Source organism: Oreochromis niloticus, linkage group LG19 (assembly GCF_001858045.2).
Source record: "Oreochromis niloticus isolate F11D_XX linkage group LG19, O_niloticus_UMD_NMBU, whole genome shotgun sequence".
Classification (NCBI taxonomy): domain Eukaryota; kingdom Metazoa; phylum Chordata; class Actinopteri; order Cichliformes; family Cichlidae; genus Oreochromis; species Oreochromis niloticus.
In genome coordinates, this window is record NC_031983.2 from 13,476,913 (window position 1) to 13,502,611 (window position 25,699).

General features: G+C 39.9%; 2 protein-coding genes across 3 annotated transcripts; one reads left to right on the top strand and one right to left on the bottom strand.

Moving 5' to 3' along the window:
• Positions 1-2,433: 2,433 nt before the first annotated feature.
• htr1b (5-hydroxytryptamine (serotonin) receptor 1B) lies at positions 2,434-6,458 on the bottom strand. Its single transcript, XM_005477105.3, has one exon. It carries the CDS (start codon positions 4,751-4,753, stop codon positions 3,620-3,622), a length of 1,134 nt encoding a protein of 377 aa, XP_005477162.1. The 5' UTR covers positions 4,754-6,458; the 3' UTR covers positions 2,434-3,619.
• An 11,024-nt stretch (positions 6,459-17,482) lies between these two features.
• LOC100696913 (5'-nucleotidase) lies at positions 17,483-25,489 on the top strand. Of its 2 annotated transcripts, none has more exons than XM_019348834.2 (9): positions 17,483-17,903; positions 18,082-18,301; positions 18,590-18,778; positions 18,949-19,146; positions 20,510-20,664; positions 20,873-20,981; positions 21,077-21,223; positions 21,869-22,072; positions 24,362-25,489. In XM_019348834.2, the coding sequence occupies exons 1-9, from the start codon at positions 17,514-17,516 to the stop codon at positions 24,517-24,519; spliced, it is 1,770 nt and encodes a 589-aa protein (XP_019204379.1). In that variant the 5' UTR covers positions 17,483-17,513; the 3' UTR covers positions 24,520-25,489. The 2 variants fall into 2 exon arrangements, 1 of the variants encoding a protein (XP_019204379.1); XR_002057401.2 differs by having other exon boundaries at positions 17,487-17,903; positions 21,077-21,221; positions 21,865-22,072.
• Positions 25,490-25,699: the final 210 nt, after the last annotated feature.

A 25,699-nucleotide genomic window follows, 5' to 3' on the forward strand; every position in this document is an offset into this window, starting at 1 on the left:
GCTACACTGCACAATGGCACAGGAAAAATGTATAAGGTAATGTGTATGTGAAAAATGCTGCAGAAATCCTGACTTCAGGGGGGGAAACCACTCACACACACACATGCACAATGGCATTTAAGTACCAGACTTCTGTAACCTGCTGTTTATCTCTACTTGAGGCTAGCTGCATGGCAACACATTTGAGGGTCCAATCTGCTCTCAGGGCACCCAGAGGGCTTTGAGTTGTCAGTTCATCAGGTATATGAGGGCTTCTCACAAACATTATGAGCCCCTTATTCACATACACACACAGATCAGCTTTGTCTGAGGGGAACAGCCACAGGTCACAAAGTTATGGTGTCAAATACAGAGTTAGCAGAGCAAAGCAAAAGTCATAAAAAATGGTAATTAAACAAGAATTAAATAGAATTAATTACCATAGTCTAATAGAGTTTAAATAGAAGAAGTAAACCAACTCCAACATTACATGAAAGAGGAAGAATGCAAGCATACACTGTAATACATACCAAGTGTATTAATCAACCAGTAAGTCAATTTCTTTCTTTTTTTTGCTTAATGATCTTGATTATTTAGCCCATTACTGTATGTCTTCTCCATTCTGTAAAGAAACTTAGGCAGGTGGCCATTAAGTTCCTTGGCCAGTAAGAAAGTGTAAAAGTCTCAAACCTAAAACAGAACAAAAATGTTTTGGAATTGTCCTTTTGAAGTTACGCGACACGTCCCACAGCGCTGTGCCATTCCCACGAATCGCATTTTGAGCCTTTGCAGTCTCTTGCACTCAGCCACTTTTCAGGTGAAGTCAGTTAAGTCTTTGGGGGTTTAGAGCTTAGGCCTTTGGATGGAGACTGGAATTGGGCCTAGTATAACACACTGAAATCTCCAACTTATCTGTCTGCTGTCAGTTCTCTTTATGGTCGGTGCCAGTGCCAAGTTTTTGAAATCTTTGCTAGATATTTCTGGCTCCGCTGCATCAATTTTTATACTTTGCATGTATGCTTTGTTACTTTCTTTTATTTTTCGCTGCTCTGACAATTGGAAGAATTGTTTCACACAGACAAGAAAAGCAAAAGCTCAACTTATACTTAAGAGATTGCATAACCCCCATTGTGTGCAACTAAATTCCTCTGCACAGAACAAACATACTGTATACCACAAAGAAAGGCCCATATATGATATATAACTCACATAGTCGAGCATATCTTACCTTTTCTGCAAAGATCTTTTTCATTAACTGTAGACTGTCTATAATACAATACCTGTATAAGGCACAGATTTGTGTTTTGTCATGCATAATATCCACACTGCACTCAGTTTTGTTTAGAATGTTGCATAATTTGTGTTCAGATGGATGTTTTTCTGAGGAAGATCTTGTAGGTCGAAACATTTAAAAATTCCCTCTGGGGACAACCTTTTCTTCTGTCCTGCACCCAAACAAGCACGAAAATATTTCTTATTTTTGTGGCAAAGCTCAGCCCAAAGCTCAGCCCTGGTAAAGAGTGTTTCTCGGGTCATTTTATTCAATTTGTTCGTCGTCTTATCCTTAGCTGACCAAAATTTGGGGACTTTATGTATTTATCACGTATTTTATATTCAAATAGTTCAAATAAATTTATTGTGGAAATGAATAAAAAAATATTTATTATTACAACATTAGTTCTTGTTGCCCTACTTTATTGTGAAAGCTCTGCATGGAGTTAAGACGTCTGATTCCCTTTAGGAAACATAAATAATGTGAAAGTCACAACCACAAGCAAAGTCTTTAAATATATAGATTACAGATATTACTTCATCTCAGTCTTGAATGCACCTGCATCTGCCTTAGAAAATTCTATAAAACTCTCTGAATGACTTCCTGTTCAAGTGCAATCCTCTGTCAAGCGTTGTGGGTCATGTTAAAATTCATATATGGAAAACCAAAAGATGTCAGCGCGTGTGCTTCCATATGTGCTGACAACATGAGTGCCCCTTTCTGCATGCGTGAAGTACACTAGCATAGCATTGCTTCGCTTGCTCTCATGACTTATTGAACTATGACAGCAAAGGCTTGTCCTCCTGCAGGAAGGCAGCAGAGAAAGGGCAGGGAGATGGTGAGATCAAACAGCAGCGAGCTGCAGCGCAACCTTAAAACACGAGGAGGAAGTGATGCGAAACGACACCCTCTCGTCCAAATTGATCCGCGCTGTTTAATGCTTTCCCACATCTGCGAGTGCCTCGAGAGGTTGTTGGATTTCAATTTTGATGTCATCATAATGTTTTCTGGCCGTGACTCTAATCTCTCATTAGATTTCAAGGTAACACCTCACAACAGGGAGAAAACTGCAAGTCATCTGCCACATTATAAACATGGCAAAACACAAATGAAAGGATGGATCATCTTTACTGAGAACTGCATTAAAACTCTTACTCAAAGACAAATATTTGAAAGCCTTTATTACACAGCTCCTCTGGATGAGAACAAATACTAGAACAACAAACTTTGTTTTCATTTTATGCTGACAGATCTTCAGCATTTTTTTATGTAGCTCTGCAAGCCAGATTCTACAATTCAGATCACTCTATGCGGCCATAAGATGGGGAAACCATGTGACACACGAACAGGACATACTGAAGAAACAGACTGAATGTGGCAGAAAACAGGCCCACCCATGCACAGTAAAACAAGATTAAGTTTGTTCAGCAGAATTGAATTTATTATGAGTGATCATCAGCTTTGCTGCATTAATATCAGCTGCAGATGAAGCTTTTCTTAGAGCCCCAGAAGGAAAGCAGACTTCTCACTCTTTCTTTTAACTGCATGGGTGTGCCTTTCTAAACAAAGATAACCACAGCATCGAGCGGCCCAAGACTATGATCAAAATATAAACCTATGGTTATTTTCAGCATACATAGACATATAACTGAACCAGCAACCTTGCTTTCAGGTTTTCACATAATCCCCAAAAAGAATTAGCCAGAGTCATTTATCCAAAAGGTATTTATGAATTCAAAATCATGTCTGTTGCTCCTGATTTCTGCTGCTTATTCACATTAATGGGTCAGGCATCATGGGAGTAAGTGCTATGCACTGCATTAACATACTTTACCAGCCAAATAGGAATCCACACAGAATAATCCATCACTTAACTGATATGTGAAAGGTTAAAGTGAAACAGTGTCAAAAAAAAAGAAGTTTCCCACCACCACCCTCAATATGCAAAATGCCCATCTTCACAAATGATTTATCTATATAAATCATTTGTGAAGATGATAATCGGGTCTTTTGTAAATAAAAAACAAGCTTATTTTTTTTCTTTTACTTTTTTTTTAAATTGGCATTTCTCCTCATCATGGCTTCACTGAATTAGAATTTCTTTTTCTTAATTTATTTAGATAATGGAAGTATTTTTACAACTATGCCTTTTATGTAGAACAATTTCTCACCACTTCTTCTTTTTTTGTTCAATAAAACTGTCATTTTTTCATCTCCATACCGATTCAAATGAAAAAAGTCCCATTTTCACATCCTCATAATGCCTGTGAGTCACAGAGAGCTTATTATTTGAAGGATTCTTGTTTCAGAAGTTCATATAAGAAAATAGACACATAAACAAATGTTGTCAGTGACTGGAGGTGCAGCTCACAGCCTGCAACATCTGAAGCGCGTGAGTTTGTGAAAAGCTTTCTTGAAGTCCTCGTTAGACATGGTGTATATGATCGGGTTGATGAGGGAATTGAGATATCCCAGCCAGGTGAAAAAGTCAAATAACTCGGGGTTCAAACATGTGTCACATGTTGCCACTAGCAACGTGTAGATGAAAAACGGAAGCCAGCAAATAATATAAGCGCCGAGGATTATCCCCAGAGTCTTTGTCGCTTTTCGTTCTCTTGCCGCTGAAATTCTCTTTTTCTCCAAAACCGCATCGGACACCGTCACTTTCACCTGGTTCTCGCTCGTCGAAGAGCCGGTGTCGCTGGACTGAGCGTCGTGTCTCCCGCACTGCAGAGAGCTAGTGGACGCCGCGGACCCAGGGGAGTTGGAGACCAGGTGAGCCGACGTTAGTCTCTTCCCAACCTTCTTCGGGGACTGCTTCAGGATCCTTTTCCGAGCCTCCACGTATATCCGTCCGTAGAGGACAATGAGGAGCAAGGTTGGGATGTAGAAAGCCCCAAAAGTGGAGTAAATTGTGTAGAAAATGTGATCTGTGTTGACGCTACAGCTTGTTAATTCATCCGCTTTCACCTGTCTCCAGAAGAGAGGCGGGAGGGAGATGGAGATGGCGATGACCCAGGCTGTGGCCACCATCCCTGCCGCTCTTCCCGTCGTGCGCTTTTTAGAGTACTCCACTGCGTCAGTGATGGCCCAGTACCTATCCAAAGCGATTACGCACAGATGGAGGATGGACGCAGTGCAACACGTTATGTCCGAGGAGAGCCAGATGTCGCAAACTATTTGTCCGAGCGTCCAGGTGTGGATCACGGTGTACAGGACGCAGATGGGCATCACTAGGATAGACACCAGCAGGTCAGTGACGGCCAGAGAGGCGATCAGAAAGTTTGCGGGAGTTTGCAGCTTCTTCGACTGGGAAATCGTTGCGATGACAAAGGCATTGGATAAAGTGGTGGCGAGTGTGATAATCGAGAGAATCACAGCCAAGCTGATCTGATAGGCGAGACTCTCTGCGCTCTCATCCACAATGGATGAATTTGTAGTAAAACTGTCGTTTGTGGTGTTCACCGGCTGAGTTGGCTCGACTTGACCCGAGAGCTCCATAACTTTCAGTCACTTTTATCATATTTTATTTGCACCCTCTGATGTCTGACACTGAATGAGCTTTGTTTCGTCGTGAGCGTTGCCTCATCCGTGCCATGCGTTCAGAGTAGTGGCACAGTGGAAACCGAAAAACTGACTCTTTTCTTCTTCATTTTTTCATTTTACATCAGATTTTAATGCGCAGATGTTGAAATATGGAGGCAAGTATCCATTCATCGCAGAAATGAAAACTTCTCCGGGTTTTAGCCATGAAAAGAAAACTTCCTAACTGTGGAAGCACGCAACAAATAAAAAGTATTATGCGTAAATGTTGAGCAGTGCGCCCTGATAACCCAGCATCTGGGAGGATGTCACAGATAATCCACATGTAGGGCAGAGGTTCTCAAGAGCTATGCCTTTGCAGGCCCCTCGTGGTTGAATGCTGAGCCAACTCCGAGTCTCGATTTTTATACAGACTCTGACATCAAACAAGCACCACCGATCACAGCCTTGTCTCTCTCTCTCTCTCTCTCTCTCTCTCTGAAGAGTAGATTGCCTTCTGGGTCATAGTGCCCAGTGTTTCCCATCTGTCACATACCCTGCTAGGTATATATAAAAAAAAAAGAAACATCTTGGATTACAGAATGCAAAATGCGCTGTTGTCACCACACCAACTTTTTACATCCAACTTTGTAAAGCATACAATTATAGGTAATTAATGAACCATTAGAAGTATGAATAAATCTTAAGTGATTAGTATTGAATGTTAATAATTCAATAATAAGAACAAAAAACACCAAGTCAGTTAGTGTGCAAAATGCTCTTATTTAACCAACCATATTGGAGTTTTATGCACTGGTTACCTTTGAAGTTATCCATCTTTGTTTAGGGAGACAGCTAAACAACTTTGATCAAACATGATATTGATGTAGATGACATAAAATCCAATTTGACAAAGATTTAAAGTAAGTCCGATTCTTACCCATGGCCTCGCCTTGGAGACCATATTGACCAAGCTGGTGCACCACAGTATAAGAAGAAGTCTGATCTATTAAAGGAGTACTGCCAAGTCCCATTAACTCCTTATAGACTGTAAGTATATACCATCATGGGATTTGGTGCCAAATGCACTGGCTACATTTCAGTGACTTTTAAATATAGTTATTAATGAGCTGGAACGTTGTGCTGATGTTTTGGATGACGTGCTGGTATATAGTAGTGCCTAGAAGGATCATCTTGACCACATTTGTGCTTTGTGTTTTTATGAATAGCTGAAGGAAATTTGACTGTAAACCTTGCAAAATAACGTAACGTGTTATCTCTTGGTAAGGTTGTGAGCCAAGTCATGCAAGGCCTGTTGATGCCAAGGTGTCAGCCATCAAGTAGTTCCCTGTTTCTACCACTATAAAGGAGCTTGTCAGATTTCCGGGTCTAGTTTGTTATTAGCATTATTTTTCCAACAAGTTTTTGACTGTGGCATCATCTTTTGACTGATTTGCTAAAAGCCAGCAAAAAGAGAAACATTTACTTTGTCTACTTTACAGCCAGCTTCTGTTAGCATCAAATCATTGTTGTGCTGTGCTTCTGTTTTGTTAGCACCCCACTTGGATGGACCATTTAACCTGCATGTGGATGAGGCACTCATCCAAGCCGACAAACAAGACCTTGAATGTCCGGTTACAGCTTTTTTCCCCAAGAAGTTCCATTTTTACCAGCTGAATTATTCAGCCACAGAACTTTTTATTTTATTTTATTCAGCTCTGAGTATCCTCATTTTGCTTCTCAGTCAAATAGCTTCATAAACCATTTTTTTTTTAAGTGCTGTATAAATAAAGGTATCTGCATACTGTTTTCTAGTATTTACCAGGACTTGTCAAGTCGCCGATTTTTTCACATTGTGGTGATGCTAATTTTCAATTCAAGGATGCAAGATGAAGGGTGAAGAGTTCACACACATTAACCACTTCCTCTTTTGACACTTCTGATGTGTGAAAGCAGCTGTCATTGATATTGGCACAGGGTTACTGCTGCTTACATGTGAGCTGTGAACTTCATGCTCTCATTTAGAGCATCATATCAGAGCTTTTCAGTCAGGTCTGGAAATACATAAACTGTACTTTAACACACACACACACACACACACACACACACACACACACACACACACACACACACACACACCAGTGCACTGTTAAGTTTCCAAACTGAGAAACTGCAATAACTCAAAGGAATGACTTTGCTGTTATATATTCCTTTCTCATCTCAAACTGATGTCACATTCACCCTTCTACACTATTATACATTTTCCTCATCAGAAACTTTTAATTGAAATTGACTTAAGTTCTGCTGGCTGGGTTTCCGATTCACATTAGACCACCTTCGTCTGCGGTTCTCAGGTGGTTTTGTTAGGAGAAGTTCTGGGCCAATATTGTAGTGCAAATAAAGTCTGTGGCATTTTCTTTTTACTACTTTTCCTAAAACTCATAGATGATGTAACACAACTGATCATGTTTCAGATATTAAAGTGGCATTTTTATGTGAATTAAGTTCAGCAATTAAACCTCTAAACAATATTTAAGTACTTGTTTATTTAATATAATAAGGAGGTATTTCATGTGCTAAAATTTACATTTCTGCTTACTAAGATTGTATGATTGCTAAACACCCATCAATCACTTTATATAATAAAATGTTCAGCTGCAAGGTAACACAAATATCTAACCAATCACGTGGCAGCATCTCAGTGCATTTAGGCATGGAGAAATGAGACAACCTGCTGAAGTTCAAGCTGAGCAATTGAATAGGAAAGGGCAGTGAGTTAACTGACTAAACGACTAAATGATTAGGTGTGGCATGATTATTGGTGCCAGTCGAGCTGATCTGCTGGGATTTTCCCACACAGTCTGCCCTAAGGTTTACAGAGAATGGTCCAAAAAAGAAAAATGTCTAGTGGGCAGCAGTTCTCTGGAGGAAATGGTTTGTTAATGCCTGAGGTCAGAGGAGACTGGTCAGACTGCTTCAAGCTGACAGGAAGTTAACAGTGACTTAAATACCCACTCCGTACAATAAGGTATGCTTAATGGCATCTCTGAACACTCGTCATGTCAGTCTCTGAAGTGGGTGGATTACAACAGCAGAAAACCAAAAAAGCAAAATCTCTTAGGAATGTTTCCAGCACCTTGAAGAATGTATCCGATAAAGAATTAAAGCAGTTAGGAAGGAAAGAGCAGACCGTTTAAGACATGAGCAAAAACAAGTCTAAAGTCTTTGGCCAATGTCATAACACGCACGTAGTGCAAGCCTGGCTCTGCCTGGGGTTTGAATCAAAGATGTTCTTGCTGAGACACAACAGATCACGTATATGAGATGACTGTATAACATTCTAGTTTTGCAGTCGTGTGTGTATTTAAACTCACAAAATGTATTTTTGCACCAGCGCTCATAGGTCAGTAGGTTGTTCCACTGCACCACATGTGTAGCAAGCTGAGAGAACAAAACAAAAAGCATCTCCACTTAGTGGCTGTGTTACCTAGTTACAGCATTAAGCAGTAAACGCAAATGCTAATGCGGCGCAAGCAATAAATCACTAGCCATTAACCTTGTTAAATATTCAGATTTACCTCCCATCAGAATAAAATATTTCTACAGGGGTAAACACAAACTTTTTTAAGCTTGAGTAATCAATGCAAATACGTCGAGTGTCCTGAAAAATACCAAAACAAGACGTTTTTCATCATCCTTGAAGGTGTGCAAAAATGTAAATTAAAAATTCTTTTCAATGTCATAAAAAAGGGTCAAGAATAAGCAAAAGCATTTGTGTCAGACACCCGAGCTACATTTAGAGTTTCATACACTGTGACGGTGTCTCACTGAGGTGGAGATAAAGTATGTATTCGTCTGAATTTACAGGAATTTTAACAACTGATGTATGACAGGGAAAAAATAATGGGTTTTTTTGTTGTATAAAAAATCTTAATGAGCTTGTAGCAATATGAGTTTAGTCCCGGGGAGACTGAACATTACCTAGCGCTGTTTTTTTTACTCCTAAGGCATGCACACACACCTCTGACACCTTTTCAAACCAAATTCGCAATTTGCATTATTGTGATCCTGATAATTGCTTTTAGTGTTCATTTTTTTTCATTCAGGGAGAGCTGACTGCATCTGTTAGAGAAAGCCTTTATTTAATTTGCAACAGCGTTGTGCCGGAGAATTAAAAGTTCACTTTTTTAGTGAACATACCTCTGTGATTTCTGGTGTCTAACACTTGAATTCCCCTACAGTACAAGCACTGACAAGCAGCAGGCATTCCTCTGTGTTTGAGCTCTGTAAAGAGTAATCTCAGGCAGCACTCAGTCCAAAACAGACCCTCCTGTGAGTTCATGATTGTACCCCTTGACTGACCATGACTGACTGGCACTGCTAATGCACAGAAACTGGACACAACCCAGCCAGTGTTGTCACTGTTTACACAAAACATGCAGTCTCGTTTTTGCTTTTTTGTTTTTTTTCACATACTCACTTTTACCCGAATAATGTGCAGAACTATGTTACCACCAGCTGAGGTGAGGTTGGATCAACCCTCTGGTGTGACTGCAAGCTCTGACTGTGAGATTTATGTAAGGACACACGGAAATGTTCTGTTAAATAAGCAGAAAACACACACGTGCACGCAAAACTTGTATTTGAACGGTGTCACTAGAATCATAAAGTGGTGTATTGTTTGTTTCCTGGTTGATTTTTCTGTGTTAAAAGCTTCCCTGTGGCCCACTTTGACTGCAGCAGCAGCAGCAGCAGCATGGGGGGATTTCTATGACTCTGTTTGTGTTATCTCCTCTCATCTCTAAACGCATGGTAGCACAGCACATCAGAAAGCCACCTATAAGCTCACAATGGCACTGAAAGTCCTATTTTTAGTTATAGTTAGTAAGGTATCCAGTGTGCACTAAAGCTGATCATTATAGAACATGCATGTGGTATACTGTATATTGTACTGTAGATAGATAGATAGATAGATAGATAGATAGATAGATAGATAGATAGATAGATAGATAGATAGATAGATAGATAGATAGATAGATAGATAGATAGATGGAGACAAGAGTGAGAGTTCAAAAAGGTAGAGTTTTCTGGGCAAATGGATCAGTACATGGAAACCATTCAAAGCAGGGAAACAAACCTGATGGAATGAGCAGAATCAAAAATCATTAGGAGGCTTGGAGGTATAACCAAACCTGGGTGCACACTGTGCCATTATAGGTTGGCCCAGACCAGTGTGGAGAACAAACACATCAAAGAACCAAGCCAATATCTTTGGTAATGGCTCCAAAATTTTGGTCTAAAATTATACAGGGTGGGCCATTTATATGGATACACCGTAATAAAATGTGAATGGTTCGTGATATTAAAGTCCTGTTTGTGGCACATTAGTATATGTGACGGGGCAAACTCCTCAAGATGGGTGGTGACCATGGTGGCCATTTAGAAGTCGGCCATCTTGGATACAACTTTTGTTTTTTCAATAGGAAGAGGGCCATGTGACACATCAAACTTATTGGTAATGTCACAAGAAAAACAATGGTGTGCTTGGTTTCAACGTAACTTTATTCTTTCATGAGTTATTTACAAGTTTCTCTTTGTTCACAGCCATTGACATGTCAAAGAGGTTAACACGTGAGGAGCGGATCGAAATTGTGTTGATATCTGGTGAACGCAGTAACCGGGTCATTGCAGCAGATTTCAATGCAAGACACCCTACGAGACCACCCATCTCCCATGCTACAGTTAGCAAACTGCTTGCTAAGTTTCGTGAAACTGGTTCAGTGTTGGATTTGCCAAAATGTGGACGCAAGAAAACTGTCACTAATGAAGAAACATCAGTGGCTGTCCTAGCTTCATTCAGCAAGAGCCCACAACGTAGCACCGCCGCATGTCACTGGAGTGTGGCATTAGTCGAACATCCCTTCGGCGGATATTAGCTACTCACAAATGGCACCCTTACAAACTCCAGCTACTGCAGCACCTCAACGAGGATGACCCAGATCGGCGCACAGAATTTGCAGAATGGGCAAAACAAAAATTGGAACAGGACCCTCAGTTCACGCAGAAGATTTTGTTCAGTGATGAGGCAAACTTTTATGTGAATGGTGAAGTTAACAAACAAAACCACCGCTATTGGTCTGATACTAACCCACATTGGATGGATCCCTCCAAGACTGTTGGAACAACAAAAGTGATGGTTTGGTGTGGTATATGGGGTACAACGACAGTGGATCCATTCTTCATCAATGGAAACCTCAAGGCCACTGGATATTTGAAATTGCTACATGATGATGTGTTTCCCTCTTTATGCACTGAAGCTGGCATGTTCCCTGAGTTTTTCCAGCAAGATGGTGCACAACCACATTAAGGGTGCCAGGTCCAAGCATTCCTAGATGAACAGTTTCCTGGGAAGTGGATTGGTCGTCGTGGGCCAGTTGAATGGCCCCCAAGGTCTCCCGATCTGACCCCCTTAGACTTTTATCTTTGGGGTCATCTGAAGGCAATTGTCTATGGTGTGAAGATACGAGATGTGCAGCACCTGAAACTACGGATACAACTACAACTCCTGCGGTGTTGCTATCAGTGTGTAGAGTGGGAGAAGAGGGTTGCATTGACAATCCAACACAATGGGCAGCACATTGAACACATTTTATAAGTGGTCAGGAACTTGTATATAACTCATGAAAGAATAAAGTTAGGTTGAAACCAAGCACACCATTGTTTTTCTTGTGACATTACCAATAAGTTTGATGTGTCACATGGCCCTCTTCCTATTGAAAAAACAAAAGTTGTATCCAAGATGGCCGACTTCTAAATGGCCACCATGGTCACCACCCATCTTGAGGAGTTTGCCCCCTCACATATACTAATGTGCCACAAACAGGACTTTAATATCACCAACCATTCCCATTTTATTACGGTGTATCCATATAAATGGCCCACCCTGTACGTCCAGATAGGCTTAAGCGGTTCTGGTTGGTAACTGTATCGTAATCAAACATAACCTGGAACAAACTTCCAGTTTTTCAGAAATTCAGGAAATAACTGCTGCTGTGTCACACAGTGTGTCCCATAGCCAACGATAACAGGAATGTAGCTTTAAAATGTTGCCAATTTGTAATCATTGCTATCCATCTGATGGCCTTTAGATAGAATGCAGGTTCAGGGCTCCTCTGCATTGGTTTCATTTTTCTGATCCAGAAGCTCTGTCTGTGTTTTATATTGACTGAGTTGCCTATTGTGGTATGAAGGAGGGGGAGTTTTATCAGATGTTTCAAGGACGTGTTGATTTTAAGCAGTTAGAGAGTGGGTACATTCTCTTAATATACCAGCATTTGTTTCCCCTCAGTTAACCTATTGCAATTCAATTCAATTCACTTGAGTTTTATCTATGTAGTGACAGATTACATCATAGATCATAGGGGCTTTAAGGCGTATTATATTGTGAGGTAAACATCATACAACAATGCAGAGAAAACCCTAACAATCAAATTATCACCTAAAAGTAGGCACTTAGCAACAGCAGGAAGGAAAAACTCCCTTTTAACAGGAAGAAACCTCAAGCAGAACCAGACTCAGGAAGGGGCAGCCATCTGCCACAACCAATTAGGGGTGAGGGGAGGGAGACACAACAAAAGACTGAAATTGTCTTTTAAATTGTCTTTTAAATGATAAACATTTTCTTCCACTTATCCAATTCAGAAGGCTAGAGCTTATCCTAGCTGTTGTTGGACCAAAGGTGGGGTACTCCCTGGACAGGTAGTCAAATATTTACTTAATTGTTATTTCCTGGAGTGGGCCAGGATACTGACTACAAAGGCAAGAGGTTCAGCTCTTCCTTTAGGTCATGGTGGTGAAGCCCACTGAGGCTGTAATGCCAGGAGCCCTGCTGGAGTGTGGCTGCAGAATTGTTTCCTCAGGTGTTTATCTTTAAGATGGAGAAATGTAGTTATTTTTTAGTTATTTTCCTCCAGTTTAACTCTTTACCTTAGCTTGAGTTTCCCTTTAGTTTGGCCAACTAATATGCACTATAACTATGCTGAACAAAACTCCGGCTGTTAAGAAAAGGGGAATAAAAGAGATTTGACTGTTGAACTGTTTAAAAGCTTTTTATTCCTCAGCCATCCTTAACAGACAAAACCCCAAATGAAATTAGCTGGTGGTTAAATGTGTGACACAAAATGTCTATACCAACAGAGATTTAAAAGAAAATCTAGTTGAGTTATTGCAGCCGGAGTCTAGTCTGTGTGATGTCCTTCAGCTGTTATCATGACTGTGTCAAGGAGATGCAACATGGATACAAATAATGAAAGAATTAAAGCTGTGCAGTGACTCGGTAGATTGTATCATCGTCTACATTCATCAAACCTGGTGTCATACCCAAGTTTATTATGTTCATTCAGTAAAGTGCTGCTTGCAATGAACTTGTAATATTACTGCAGTCACACAAACACCTTTACAGCTGAATGTTTCTCTCAGAAAGATGACCTTGCACAGAGAGAGACAGAGAAAGCCAGCAACACAGTTTTTGACTTTCGGCTGGTGACTGTGGCTCCATCCACGCATATATGGGTATTTTTTAAGCCAGATTTTCAGCTTTAGCATTGCTTAAGTATTCTAAAGGCCTCGCATAATCAATTTTTGAAACAATATATGAGAGTTTTTTTTCTTGGGTTTACCTCAGTTTAACTGATTGAACAGTGAAACATCCTGACTAGCCAGTTTAAAAATCAACCTCCTGCTGAGTAGGACATTTAAAAGAGAATAGCCTTTTATTGTCATTGTACATGTACAATGAAATTATGGCAGTATGGAATCAGCTATTTAAAAAAGTCATCTCAAGTCACCAACTTTGTCAAACTAACATTTGGTGGTTGGTAGGTACTTTTTGGGTTTGTTTTGTTCTCATTGAAAACAGCTGCTTCTTTTCAGAAATGAGTGATCCAACACCTACAGCCAGAAATGCAAAACAATGGTGTGACAGACTAAACTGCTCTGAATGGTTGGGGAGGAAAACACAGATTAGTGCAGCTTTAATTGAAATGCTGCAAAAGTAATTAAGAGCAGGCTGTTCTGTCGACCTGCTAAAGACACTTAATTTCACTCTTATAGTTGCACTTTCTCCATCAAGTCCATCAAAAGCATTTTTTGAGGCAACCGTTTAGTTATTGTGGTCAAGACTTGGGTGTTCGTCTTGTAATCGGAAGGTTGCCGGTTCGAGCCCCGGCTCGGACGGTCTCGGTCGTTGTGTCCTTGGGCAAGACACTTCACCTACCACCTACTGGTGTTGGCCAGAGGGGCCGATGGCGCGATATGGCAGCCTCGCCTCTGTCAGTCTGCCCCAGGGCAGCTGTGGCTACAACTGTAGCTTGCCTTCACCAGTGTATGAATGTGAGAGTGAATGAATAGTGGTATTGTAAAGCGCTTTGAGGGGTCCCGAAAAGCGCTACATAAATGCAATCCATTATTATTAATTCTTTTTTTCGTGATAAATGACAGCTGTAGCAGTCGAGGCCAAATGGAGCAAACCCGAACCAGGGCAGATCCCTTGTTGTCGTGAGTGTCAACCCTCCCTCTCCACCTACCCGAAATTACTGCTGCGGGGAACTGCTCCTTCTTATCCAAGTGTTTATGACATGAGACACAAGAGAAGTGACCAAGCTGAGCAGCTAGGTCAGCCACGTTTGGAAACTGGAGCCTGAAATAATCCCCAACTGCTGAAGTAAATATACATAGCTCATACAAAGAAGAGCTATTGTATTAAGACCTGATATGCACCGAAGTGATACTTCAGTAATACTGAAGTAACCGAAAATCTATTTCCATAAGATAGTTCATCATAAAATGCATATTTTTATACATTTGTACAAACAAAAAATACTTATTTTTCTTATTCTTAGAGATTATATAACAGATTTATTTGTTATATTGCAATCACATTAGAGTTTCTACTACTCCAAAGAGCATGGCAAAGGAAAAAGAAAGCATCTATATATACAGCGCAATATGATCTTATGGATTGAGCCAAGTCTGCGTCACAAATTACAGAAACAACAATTAAATATTGCAGAAGTAATAATATAATTAAATGATGTGTGCATGAGTGAAATCTGATGACTTCTTTCACTGCTTTGTATGATCTGAAGGCTGGACTGGAGTACAATGAGAAACTCAAATATAGGACACATGTTGAGCGACAGAGCGCGTCCCACTGCAGCGTGCTCCAGTCGGGTCTGATGGGATATGGTGCCTTCTGCTCTGCCAATCGGCTCTCGAAGGTCTCCATCTAAAAATGAATTGGGAGAGGTACTATTTACAACTGGAGGCTCGCTAGGCTCGAACTTTCCAAATCCGATGATCATATGAAGGCGTGATCGCCACCATGTAGGGGATTGTGCCACTTTTTGGAGGGACGTGCCCCATTTTTAGGAGACCCTCGCTGTGCAGATTCTGTAGGTCGCTGAAGTGAAGCATTTCAGCACGCGACTGAGGCGAAAGAGGGAAGAACGTCAGCTCTAAATACACTGTGTAAATCACTTTTTTTTATTCCCTGGAGGAAAATATGACAGGAAAAGAGCTAAGTGGTGATGATAACTGTTGACTGCTAAGGCTGGTGTTACTGCGGTCAGACTCATTTTAGCTGAAGTGGAAGCAGACAAGTCCATTTAAAAACTGAATGTCCAGATAGGGAATTCACTTTGACCAGTAACTGGTTTTATCAGCCCTTTTAAAAGCTGGAACCAGTCCATACTTTTAGCAGGAAAAGTAAGATGCATTTAGAAGTGGTAAAGATTCTGCAGTGAGATGCACAATAGTATGCACAATGCACATCGTTCTCTTTCATGTGTGTGTCACAGATGGCCTCATTTTAAAATGAAAGGAGGGCTAGCTAGGGAGATAGACTGCAAACATTTTTAGGCGCATGCCGCTCAGAGATATGTGGAGAAGAATAAGACCTTATAATGTAAGTATGTGAGATGAGATTTACAGGATTTACTGCCTCCTGGAGGTATAGGCTGTCTGATTTTGAGTGTGTATGTTTGCTTACACGCTGTTTGTGTGAGGCTTGTGTGGTGAAAGAGACGTGGGGTGACAGCATGAAGAGGTGAGCAGCCTAATCCTCTGTGGGCAGACAAGTGCTAATAGCACACATCAGTGCTGGTGCGGGTGAAGCCTCGGGGAGTGTTAAAACGAGAGGTTATTGAGCAGGACTGACACAGGGTTCATGCTTGGAACAAGCATGGCTGAAATTTCATCAGCTTGTCAGCAATATCTAAAAATCAAGGCTCGGGGTAATCCTGGAGAAACGTGCTAGAAATGCAGGATATGTGAACTGGAGCTACACATTTCAGGAACAATGTGCATGAGACTGCATGAACAAAACACTTCTCTGCTCATTTCCAGTGAAGACTCACTTTCATCAAAGAGTATTTGCCCACTTTGAGCTCCAGATCCTGAAAGTTTGCTCGTCATTAAAAAATAAATGCAATAGATAGATAGATAGATAGATAGATAGATAGATAGATAGATAGATAGATAGATTCCACTAAAGAAACGGGGGCAAATTAAGTGTTTTTGCTACAGGCCGATAATAAAAAAGTAATTAAAGATGCAATTTATGTAGATACAATAGTGGTTCATCCCTTGAATTAGGTACTTTCTATTTATCGGTGAACAGGTCAGTGTTAAGTGGGTTAACAAACATTAACCTGGAAATGGTCAGGTGCAAGGATTGTATAGGCAAGATTTGAAAGCTCTTGAAATCCTGGCAAACTTTTGGCAAACAAAGAGAGTCACGGTGCTCGTCATAACTCATTACTTTTAAATGTTTTTGTCCTTATTTGTCCACTAAGGGGAGCTGATGGGTGAAGGGCATGTATTCAACAGTCAGAATATACAGTTTGCAGTTTGCGTAATGTAAGAAGTCATTCGCTGCTGGAAAACACTCTAAACAATAGAGTGTGCTTAGTTATGTCATGTTGTGTTATGTGATGTACAAAAGTACTGGATTAAAAAACATACTGAAGTCAGTACAACGGAACACAAGAATAATGTTGTACATTATTCTTGTGTGTACTGGAATGACAGCATGCAGCTTGTGTCTTTGCATGGATGCTCTATGTGACAGCCTGGCCCAGTCACGGATAATGTTGAAAAACAAGATAATATAGATTTAAAAGATAACAAGTTGACATTGTTTGACCTGGACACACACACACACACACACACTGCAAACTTTCTAAGCTGTTGTGTCCTGCTAATCAGTACTCAAGTCTAATGAAACGACAGAAGACAACTTCTTCAAGATTTTCATTAATTAGTTTGTAATTTTGCACATCATTTGTTTATTTAGAATAAATAATTTACTACTTCTTTATCAATAAGAAAAGGAAACCAACTGAAAACAACCAGACTGAGTAAAATCGATTTATATATCCTTTATTTTACATTTACAATTACGGTTATCAGAAGAAAATATGCTTAATCGTTTATGAATAAATACATTTTCCTCCGGGTTCAAATGCAGCCCTTAAGCAGATGATAACACCATCTAAACAAGGGAAAAGATCAAACTGGCAACCATAGTTGTTCCTAATAATGGCTCAAACTTGAAATAAGCTATAACGTTTCTTCAAATTTACAGTTTATAAAACTTACAGAACGCTTTCTCTCACTAATTTTCTATGTCGGAATTTCCTGGACCTTTTCCTCCCTCTGTACTAAGCCGACGCCTCCTTCAATGTGCTATACATTCTTGGTCACAAATGCGTTTTTTACGCACGGAGACATCATGGGTTTCCGTTCGTCTCGGCGCGCTCTCTTGACCTCGCTCTGCCTCGTTTTAAACTGCTGGAGCGGAGCGTCGACCTTCGAGCTGACAATACTCCACACCAATGACAACCATGCGCGAATCGAGGAGACCGGCAAGGACTCGGGAAAGTGTCGACCCGAGCGTCCCTGCTTCGCTGGTGTGGCCAGGAGGTTCACGAAAGTGACCGAGATCAGAACAAAAGAGACGAACGTGGTGTTTCTGGATGCTGGAGACCAATTCCAAGGGACACTCTGGTTCAACTACTATAAAGGCGCTGAAGCCGCACACTTTATGAACAAACTTTGTTATGATGTTATGGCAAGTATTCTTTTAATTTCTATGTCGTTTGGTAACTTTTTGTGTGTTAAAGTGGTTCAAGTTTGTATTTTTCAAAGATAAGTTTCTTTAAAAAGTAAATTATTTGTTCATAAATTTTATTAAATCATTATATTTAATGAGTTAATAAAGTAGTTGAAGTTCTTTTTTTGTCACATAGGCTTTTGGAAATCACGAGTTTGACAATGGAGTGGAGGGTCTCATTCACCCCTTCCTCCAAAATATAAATTTCTCTGTGGTCAGTGCAAACATTAAACCCGACTACACCCTGGCAGAGCTTCATAAATACTACAGTCCCTACAAAGTTATCAGTGTGGGCTCAGAGAAAGTGGCTGTGGTTGGCTATACCTCAGCAGAGACGCCCTTCTTATCCATGCCAGGTAAATCTGCTCCAATCTGTACATTGGTCCCGCCCAATGCCCATGCTTTGTTTTTCCAGTTCGTGGATGAAGCTGCATCACGATCAGGATCCTTTCACTCAAATAAAACTCTTTTTCTTTATAAAGCATCGCTGAATATTGGTGTTTTCAGCTACATTACCAGATGTCTTGCCTTGTAATTACAACTTTCAGATTCTTATCCAGTATTTAGACGTTTTATTCACCAGTGTTTTGAGATGTGCACTGCTTGCTTGCACCCATCCGTCCCCTATTTCCTGTGCGTGTTAGGCAAACATCTCAAGTTCGAAGATGAGGTGGAGTCACTTCAAGCTCAAGTAAATAAGCTGGAAAGTCTGGGCTATAATAAAATCATTGCCCTGGGACACTCTGGTTTTGTTGTGGATCAAGACATCGCAAGACGCGTGAGAGGGGTGGACGTTGTTGTTGGAGGGCATACCAACACGTTCCTCTACACAGGTATCTCTATCCTGTTCTATTGTTATTTATCATAGTGTTTATCCAGCTGTCTCCAGACACAAAAACTGCATTTCACACATGCAACAAACCAGTTTAGAGGAATGGAATGCTTCTAACCTCACTATAACAGAAAGAAAGAACCACTTTCACAACATTTTCTTTCTCTGCAGGAACGCCCCCATCTTCCGAAGTGCCAGCTGGCCCATATCCTTTTATAGTAAAATCCAGCCATGGAAGAGATGTGCCAGTGGTCCAGGCTTACGCCTTTGGGAAATATCTTGGACACTTAAAAGTCACCTTTGATGATGCTGGCAATGTCATCAAAGCCGTTGGAAATCCCATCCTAATGGACAGCAGCATACCTCAAGGTAGACTAAAATATCAGATTGCACTCTACACATGTTACTGTTTGAAAAGTCCAAACCATTCACTGAACCAAATAAGATTTTATCATGTTAAAATTCCTCAGTGTTCCTGTAAGTGTATTAAGGATTTGGGAATTGAGGCAAAAGTTTTATCTCTGTGAACACAAAAGAAATTGGATGTAATCAGAAGCGGCAATGAGACTAAATTACTCTGAAAGAGAGAGAAAACATTTTTAAAAGCTGGATGATCCTTAGGTAAGCTCTTTAGTAAGCATTCCTGCTCCTGACGCAGTACATGAACTTTAGTGATTGCACTGTGTATCATTTCTCATCTCATATTTGTTTACATAACCAGGTAACTTGTTATTACTGGATTTTGATGCACACACCCATCCTTGAGTGGTGGAAAATATTTGCACATACTTACAGCAAAGTGGGGCAAAATTGCATTGTCCAAGACTCATCACAATATCAACAAATCTCAGTGTTAAATTCATTTGCTGACAGCTGAACATCCAGTGGCACAGAGGTAAAAACTGCTTTAGCTCATTTGTCTCCGTATAAAAAGAATAACAAAAACACAACACAGGACTCAGGCTCTCCCATCACATCCATTTTCTAGTAAAAGTTTACATGTGCTCACACAAATAAGAACTTTAACATTACTTACCTTTTTGAGAGATACATTGTTGTTTAATGAAGTGTATTATACTTATTAAATTAAAGTAGTTAGCGCCTTATATCTTATATAATCTATTAATATATGTTGCAGCCACTTTCTTGGGTACAACTGCTCATTAACACAAATATCTAATCATCCAATCACATGACAGCAAATCTGTGCATTTTGACTTGTAGACATGGTTAAGACGATCTGCTGAAGTTCTAACCGAGTGAGAAAGAAATGTGATTTAAGTGATGCTGAATGTGGGTTGGCTGGCACATGGACTCGGCTGACTATTATAAAAAATGCTGACATACTGGGATTTTCCCACCCAAGCTTCCTGTACAGCCAGGCTTACAGAAACAGTAACAGTAACAATCACCACTTGTTACAACCAAGATCTGCAGAGGAGTCTATCAGAAAACAGGACATATTGAACCTTGAAGCAGATGGCTACAGCAGCAATATGTGATTCAATATGACATTGTAATTATGATTTGCAATGTCATATTGAAAAAGTGGAGTTGTTTCTTCCTTCACAAATGCAATGTTACCATATTTGTGTAAATTCTTCATTAGAGATCCAGGATCATATTTGCTCTCAGGGATTTACTCAAAATCCAATAATCTAGACTTTTTTTTCTCCAAATCCTTTAGTCACGATCTGTGTTTTTTCTTCTTCCTTGTTTTGTTTTGTTTCAGATGCAGAGATCCTTGCTGATGTTAATAAGTGGAAAACAGACTTGGCTCAATACTCGACTAAGTATGTGGGCCAAACCTTAGTCTACCTCAACGGGTCATTTGAAGAGTGCCGATTTCGGGAGTGTAACCTGGGAAACCTAATCTGTGATGCCATGGTAATAGTTACAGGCATTTTTCACTTAATTAATTCATCCAGTCTTTTACAGTAACCTCACACACGGATAGTTGCTCCATGTGTGAATTAGTGGTTATAAAAGGACTGCGTGAGTTTTAAGGAAGGTGATTGAGCTTAAAAGGTGACGACAAACAGCCAGAAGCAAAGAGATGTTCCCTGTCATATAATACGTCTGTTTGCATTTACAGGTGTATCACAATATGAGGCATTCAACTGGGGAGCAGTGGAATCATGTAAGCCTGTGTATGCTGAATAGTGGGGGCATACGGACAGCGATAGACGAACGCTACAGAAATGGTAGGAGATTTTTTTTTCCTTTGCACAGAATTTTTAATACACCTTGAAGTGTTTTGTAATCTGCTGTTATTTACCTTTATATGTTTGGCTTTTAGGCTCCATAACAATGGAGGAGATCCTCACCGTGTTACCATTTGGAGGAACCTGCGACTTGGTCCAAATAAAAGGCTCAACAATAAAAAAGGCATTTGAACACTCTGTTCACAGATATGGAAGCAAGACTGGAGAATTTCTTCAGGTGGTTGCTAACAATAGAATTTTATAACAGAGGGTTAGAAATACATTTCTAACATGTGCTTACAAAAGTTGCACTGAAAGCATTGCTCAGTTGCAGGCGTGCCTAGTTGTGTAACAGGACATTAAAAAGCATGTCAGATGTTATATTAATGAATTCCTAAAGTAACCGTAATGCACATGGGTATTTAGTGCAGTGTGAAAACAATAATCAGTGGCTTTATGAGGTAGTTCAGGTAGTGTTTGTTGTCTCATCTTAGTAGACCACCCGCTGTCTCCAGCCTTACACCAAACATAAAATGCTGTTGATGTTCTCCCAAAAGTATTTTAATTTGTGTTTTACTAATTCTAAGTAAACAGGACTGTGGCGGGGCGTGGTTCGTGGCGCGGCTGCGGGGGAGGCTGATACACCTGAGCTCAATCAGCTCATCACGCCTCCCCTGCATGAAAGAAGAATGAACTGGGTCCTGACGTCGTTGTTGTTGTTGTGTACGTGTGGCTGGCGGCTGGAAAGCTGCAGCCGAGAGTTGTAGAGAACAACAAGTGGTAAAAAAGAGAGTGAAAAGTGTGAAGAATGTGGTCGAGTTTGTCACGAGGACACACTAGACTCTTTATATAAATGTAAACATTATGCCATTTTTCCCTTAAACTTCCAGGTATTCATGTGGAGTACGACCTCTCTAAGCCAGTGAACCAGCGTGTAGCATCGCTGTCATTGCTCTGCACAGAGTGCCGAGTGCCCAAGTATGAACCATTAGACCCACAGAAGACCTACACCGTGGTCATGCCTTCATACATGGTGGGCGGAGGCGATAACTTTACAATGATTAAGAGGGAGTTACTGAAACATAATTCAGGTGGGTGGCAGACTCTTGTTATAAATTTATAAGCAGTTTACCTCAGTATTTCAGGGGCACCTAGAAGGACTTTTACTACATCCAGCACCAGCATCCTCTTAGTCAAAAATCACACTGACATCATTAAAAAATTATATTTTCAATTCAAAAGGTCAAAGGTCAACCTCACACTAACATCACTAACATCATAATGTTCAGCAAAACACTTTTCTGCTGGTGTTGAAAGCCACATCTCAGAAACAAAGGTCACGATTATTTGTGGCAATTATTCACTGATTTTAGTGACATTTGATTGTGTTTTAATGTTCACATCTGTTTATATCTCTCCATTGAAATAAGATTGGTACTCATTCATCTAAATCCAGGGAATTTATGCATGTATATACATTCAAAAACTGTAGTCAGCATTTGTAGTCAGCAGGGCAAACTGGGAAAACTAAGTGCTAGTTCAACTCATAGCAAAGTACCTGGCAGCTGTGAGATCCTCTACAGATCCCCTTTCCTTGTTTCGCATAAAGCACAAGTTTTTCTATTTTGGAAAATTAATTACATCTTTTTGTCATGAAACCTCCGTTACTCATCTCGGTTACCGGATACACGTCTTTGGTCAAATTGAATGCAAACGTGTTAGTTTCAGTGCACCTTTGTGAGCTGGATGGATACGCTTACACGCCCTACGGGCTCGCTTTAATGTTCAATGTTGGAAAAGTCACGTTAGCAACTGTTCTGTTGTTTTTCCCTCGCCTTCGTGCATCCATCAAACTGCAGATAGTGGTATTTCCACGCAATTGACATAACAGCACGCTTTGCATACATTTTGTTCTTATCGTGAAGCCAAAGTATTTTGAAATAAAACACAATCAAAGGATATCTGCATATCTTTATTTTAACATAGTGCGCTTTGCATTGCATTGGAGGAGCGTGCATTTTAAATATCACTTTTGTGTAATTGTGGGAAGCAAAGATTGCAATTGAGATTAAAATTGATGCACAAATAATGATTATTTGTGCATATTTGTGCATCACATTTGTTTTGAGACTATCACTTGTGATACTAAATTTGGGTGCTGATTTTTTTATATCCTCTTAGGCTGCCAGGCTGAATGCCTGTGTGTTTGAAGCATTCAAGTTTAGACTTCTTCTTTGAAGGCGTTTCTGCTGCTGTGGTCCCATTCATACTCACACTTCCTATATAAATAAATATAATCTAAACATATAAATATTTATATAACTAATATATTAATACCTTAATTTAAATTCCTACCATGTCTTAGAACATATACTGCAGTTTGATTGGTTGGTAGGAGCCAACACAACAAGGCTAAATATTTAAAAGAAATCTCTTTTAGCTGAACAAAGAGCTCATTTAGCAATCACTGTCTCTGATTAAAGTAATCCAAAGACTTGGCAAACTGTTATAAAGTTTTGTAAACTCTTTAATGTTTCACAGTCATCTGTCCCTTTCTTTTTTCTCCCTGGTGGAATGCAAGTGAGAAACATTTTACGAGAGGACATTGAGAATTAACCGTGGCGCACTTTTATTTGTCTGTGAAACGCATGGAAACGGGGAAAAACAACATATGGACCACACATGGGAACGCAGTCATATAACATCTGCTCTTAAGAGTTTATTCTGTGACTCAAATTCCTGCACTTGTTTTTTAACTTGACAACACACGTTGCAGTAAAATATCTCTGTAGTGGTACACTGGAAAAGTTATTCTTATCTTCAAGGCCGCACTAAAGAGGAAAAGAATAGCAGGATGTGGCTTGCGACATTTTCATTTCCAGCATTGCTTTAAGGGTTTTTGGCACTCCGGCACATCGAAATGCTGAAACAACCACTGGACAGTTTTGCTGTAACGTTTTGTATTGACACTAATGATTCTGAGATGCTGAGCCAGAAAAGCTGATGATCTGCTGAGTGATAGAAATCCACTGTTTTTGAGGATGGTTGACAAACTCATTAACTGTGGCAAAATTTCACACAGAGGTTGTTTTTTTGTTTTTTTAACTTTTTTCCAACCCATTATTCAGAGACAGAAATGAACAACAAATCAAAGCCCGCTGTAACTGTAAACTCTTAAGTTCTCAATCTTTACTCTTGGGATTCTCTCCAGCAGGGATGTTTAAATCTTTCAAATATGTTTCTGCAGTTTTCTTTAAATTTTACAAAAATCACTCTTGAAATTGAGACTCAAGCATTATGAAGATGCTATTTGTGCATTTTAATGATGTATTATTGATTCATTTAATGCCACTTTGATATTTTCTCGCCTTTTCTTGCAGGTGACTTGGACATTACCGTTTTTTCCAAGTACATCTCCGACATGAAGCGCGTGTTCCCTGCAGTAGAAGGCCGCATCACTTTCAGGAACTCTGCTGTCATTGCTTCATACAGTATTGGCTTGTTGCTGCTGAGTCTGTGTCTGTCTGTGACACTTTGATTGGCTTTTTACACTCTGGCAAACTGTGATAAATTGAAAAGCTCCAGGACTTGGTTAACTGTCTTTTCGGCTCGCTGCCCTCAAAGCTAACTAGAAGACAACAGGATTACAGGTTCAGCCTCGGGGTAGCCAGCATCCAGGCAGAAACTTATTATAACCCACAACGATTCAGCAATCCCCCAAAAAAGCATGAGCGACAGTCTTGTTTACTAAAACCGACACACAAATGTAACAAAAGGAACAACCTAAATATAAGAAGCAAAGTCATATTGAATGATAGAGCTTACTGACTGAAAGATGAGGGAGTGTATGAAGCTTGGTCCATTTTCTGAATGAGAATATTTTACAAAATAACAGTGGATAGTAAAAAGCACACGAAGCAACAACTATTCCAAATGATTTTCTTTAATTACCCTTCCCTTTAATTACCATTCGTCAAATGCCTCAAAAACTGTGGTCGGGCAGAATGCATGAATGATGTTTTCATCAGGTTACAAACATGAACGCATTACTGTGTAGAAACTGTGAGGACTTGTAAACAAGCCAGTGATTTGTTGTCATGAGGACCTGTTTGATCTGCATATATGCAAAGCTGAAAGATTCATCTGCACTGAGTTCATGAATTTGTCAGTACATCTATGCTTTTACTTAAAATTCACATTTATAAAAGTGCTTTTTTAAAATTCTAAGGATGTTTCTCCTACTTTTATTTTTACACATTAAAAATACCAAAAGAAAATTATTATTCATTGTGTATTCTGTTCATCTTGTAGTAATTCCAACATAAACTTAATTTTAGTGGGCAAATGATTGTGCTCTTTAATGAAATATTAGTATAGTGATATGTATTTGCTTGTTATGATTACTCCTTTATTAGCAGTCAGCTATTAAGCTTGTAATATTTTACATTTCTCTCAATCCAATGCCATCTTCAAACTGACTGATTAGACATAAACCCAGCCTCAGGTTAGTGCATTCCTAGTGTTCTTCTTAAGCCCAGATAAATGAGTTGGGTTACATCAGGATGGGTATCCCATCTAAAAACTGTGCCAATTTAAATCCACTGTTTGGACCACTTGGAAAATGCAGCTGACAGTGCCTTTGCCTTCCCTCCTTATTCCTTTCCACAAGTCTTGTCTCCCTTTTCCTCCTGTCTGTCCTTTGTGATTATCTGCCCACC

Coding starts and splice junctions, on each gene's coding strand:
- htr1b (XM_005477105.3), bottom strand. CDS start 4,753: ATGGAGCTCTCGGGTCAAGTCGAGCCAACTCAGCCGGTGAACACCACA.
- LOC100696913 (XM_019348834.2), top strand. CDS start 17,514: ATGTGCTATACATTCTTGGTCACAAATGCGTTTTTTACGCACGGAGAC. Junction 17,904..18,081: donor AACTTTGTTATGATGTTATG/GCAAGTATTCTT, acceptor TTTGTCACATAG/GCTTTTGGAAATCACGAGTT. Junction 19,147..20,509: donor GGACAGCAGCATACCTCAAG/GTAGACTAAAAT, acceptor GTTTTGTTTCAG/ATGCAGAGATCCTTGCTGAT.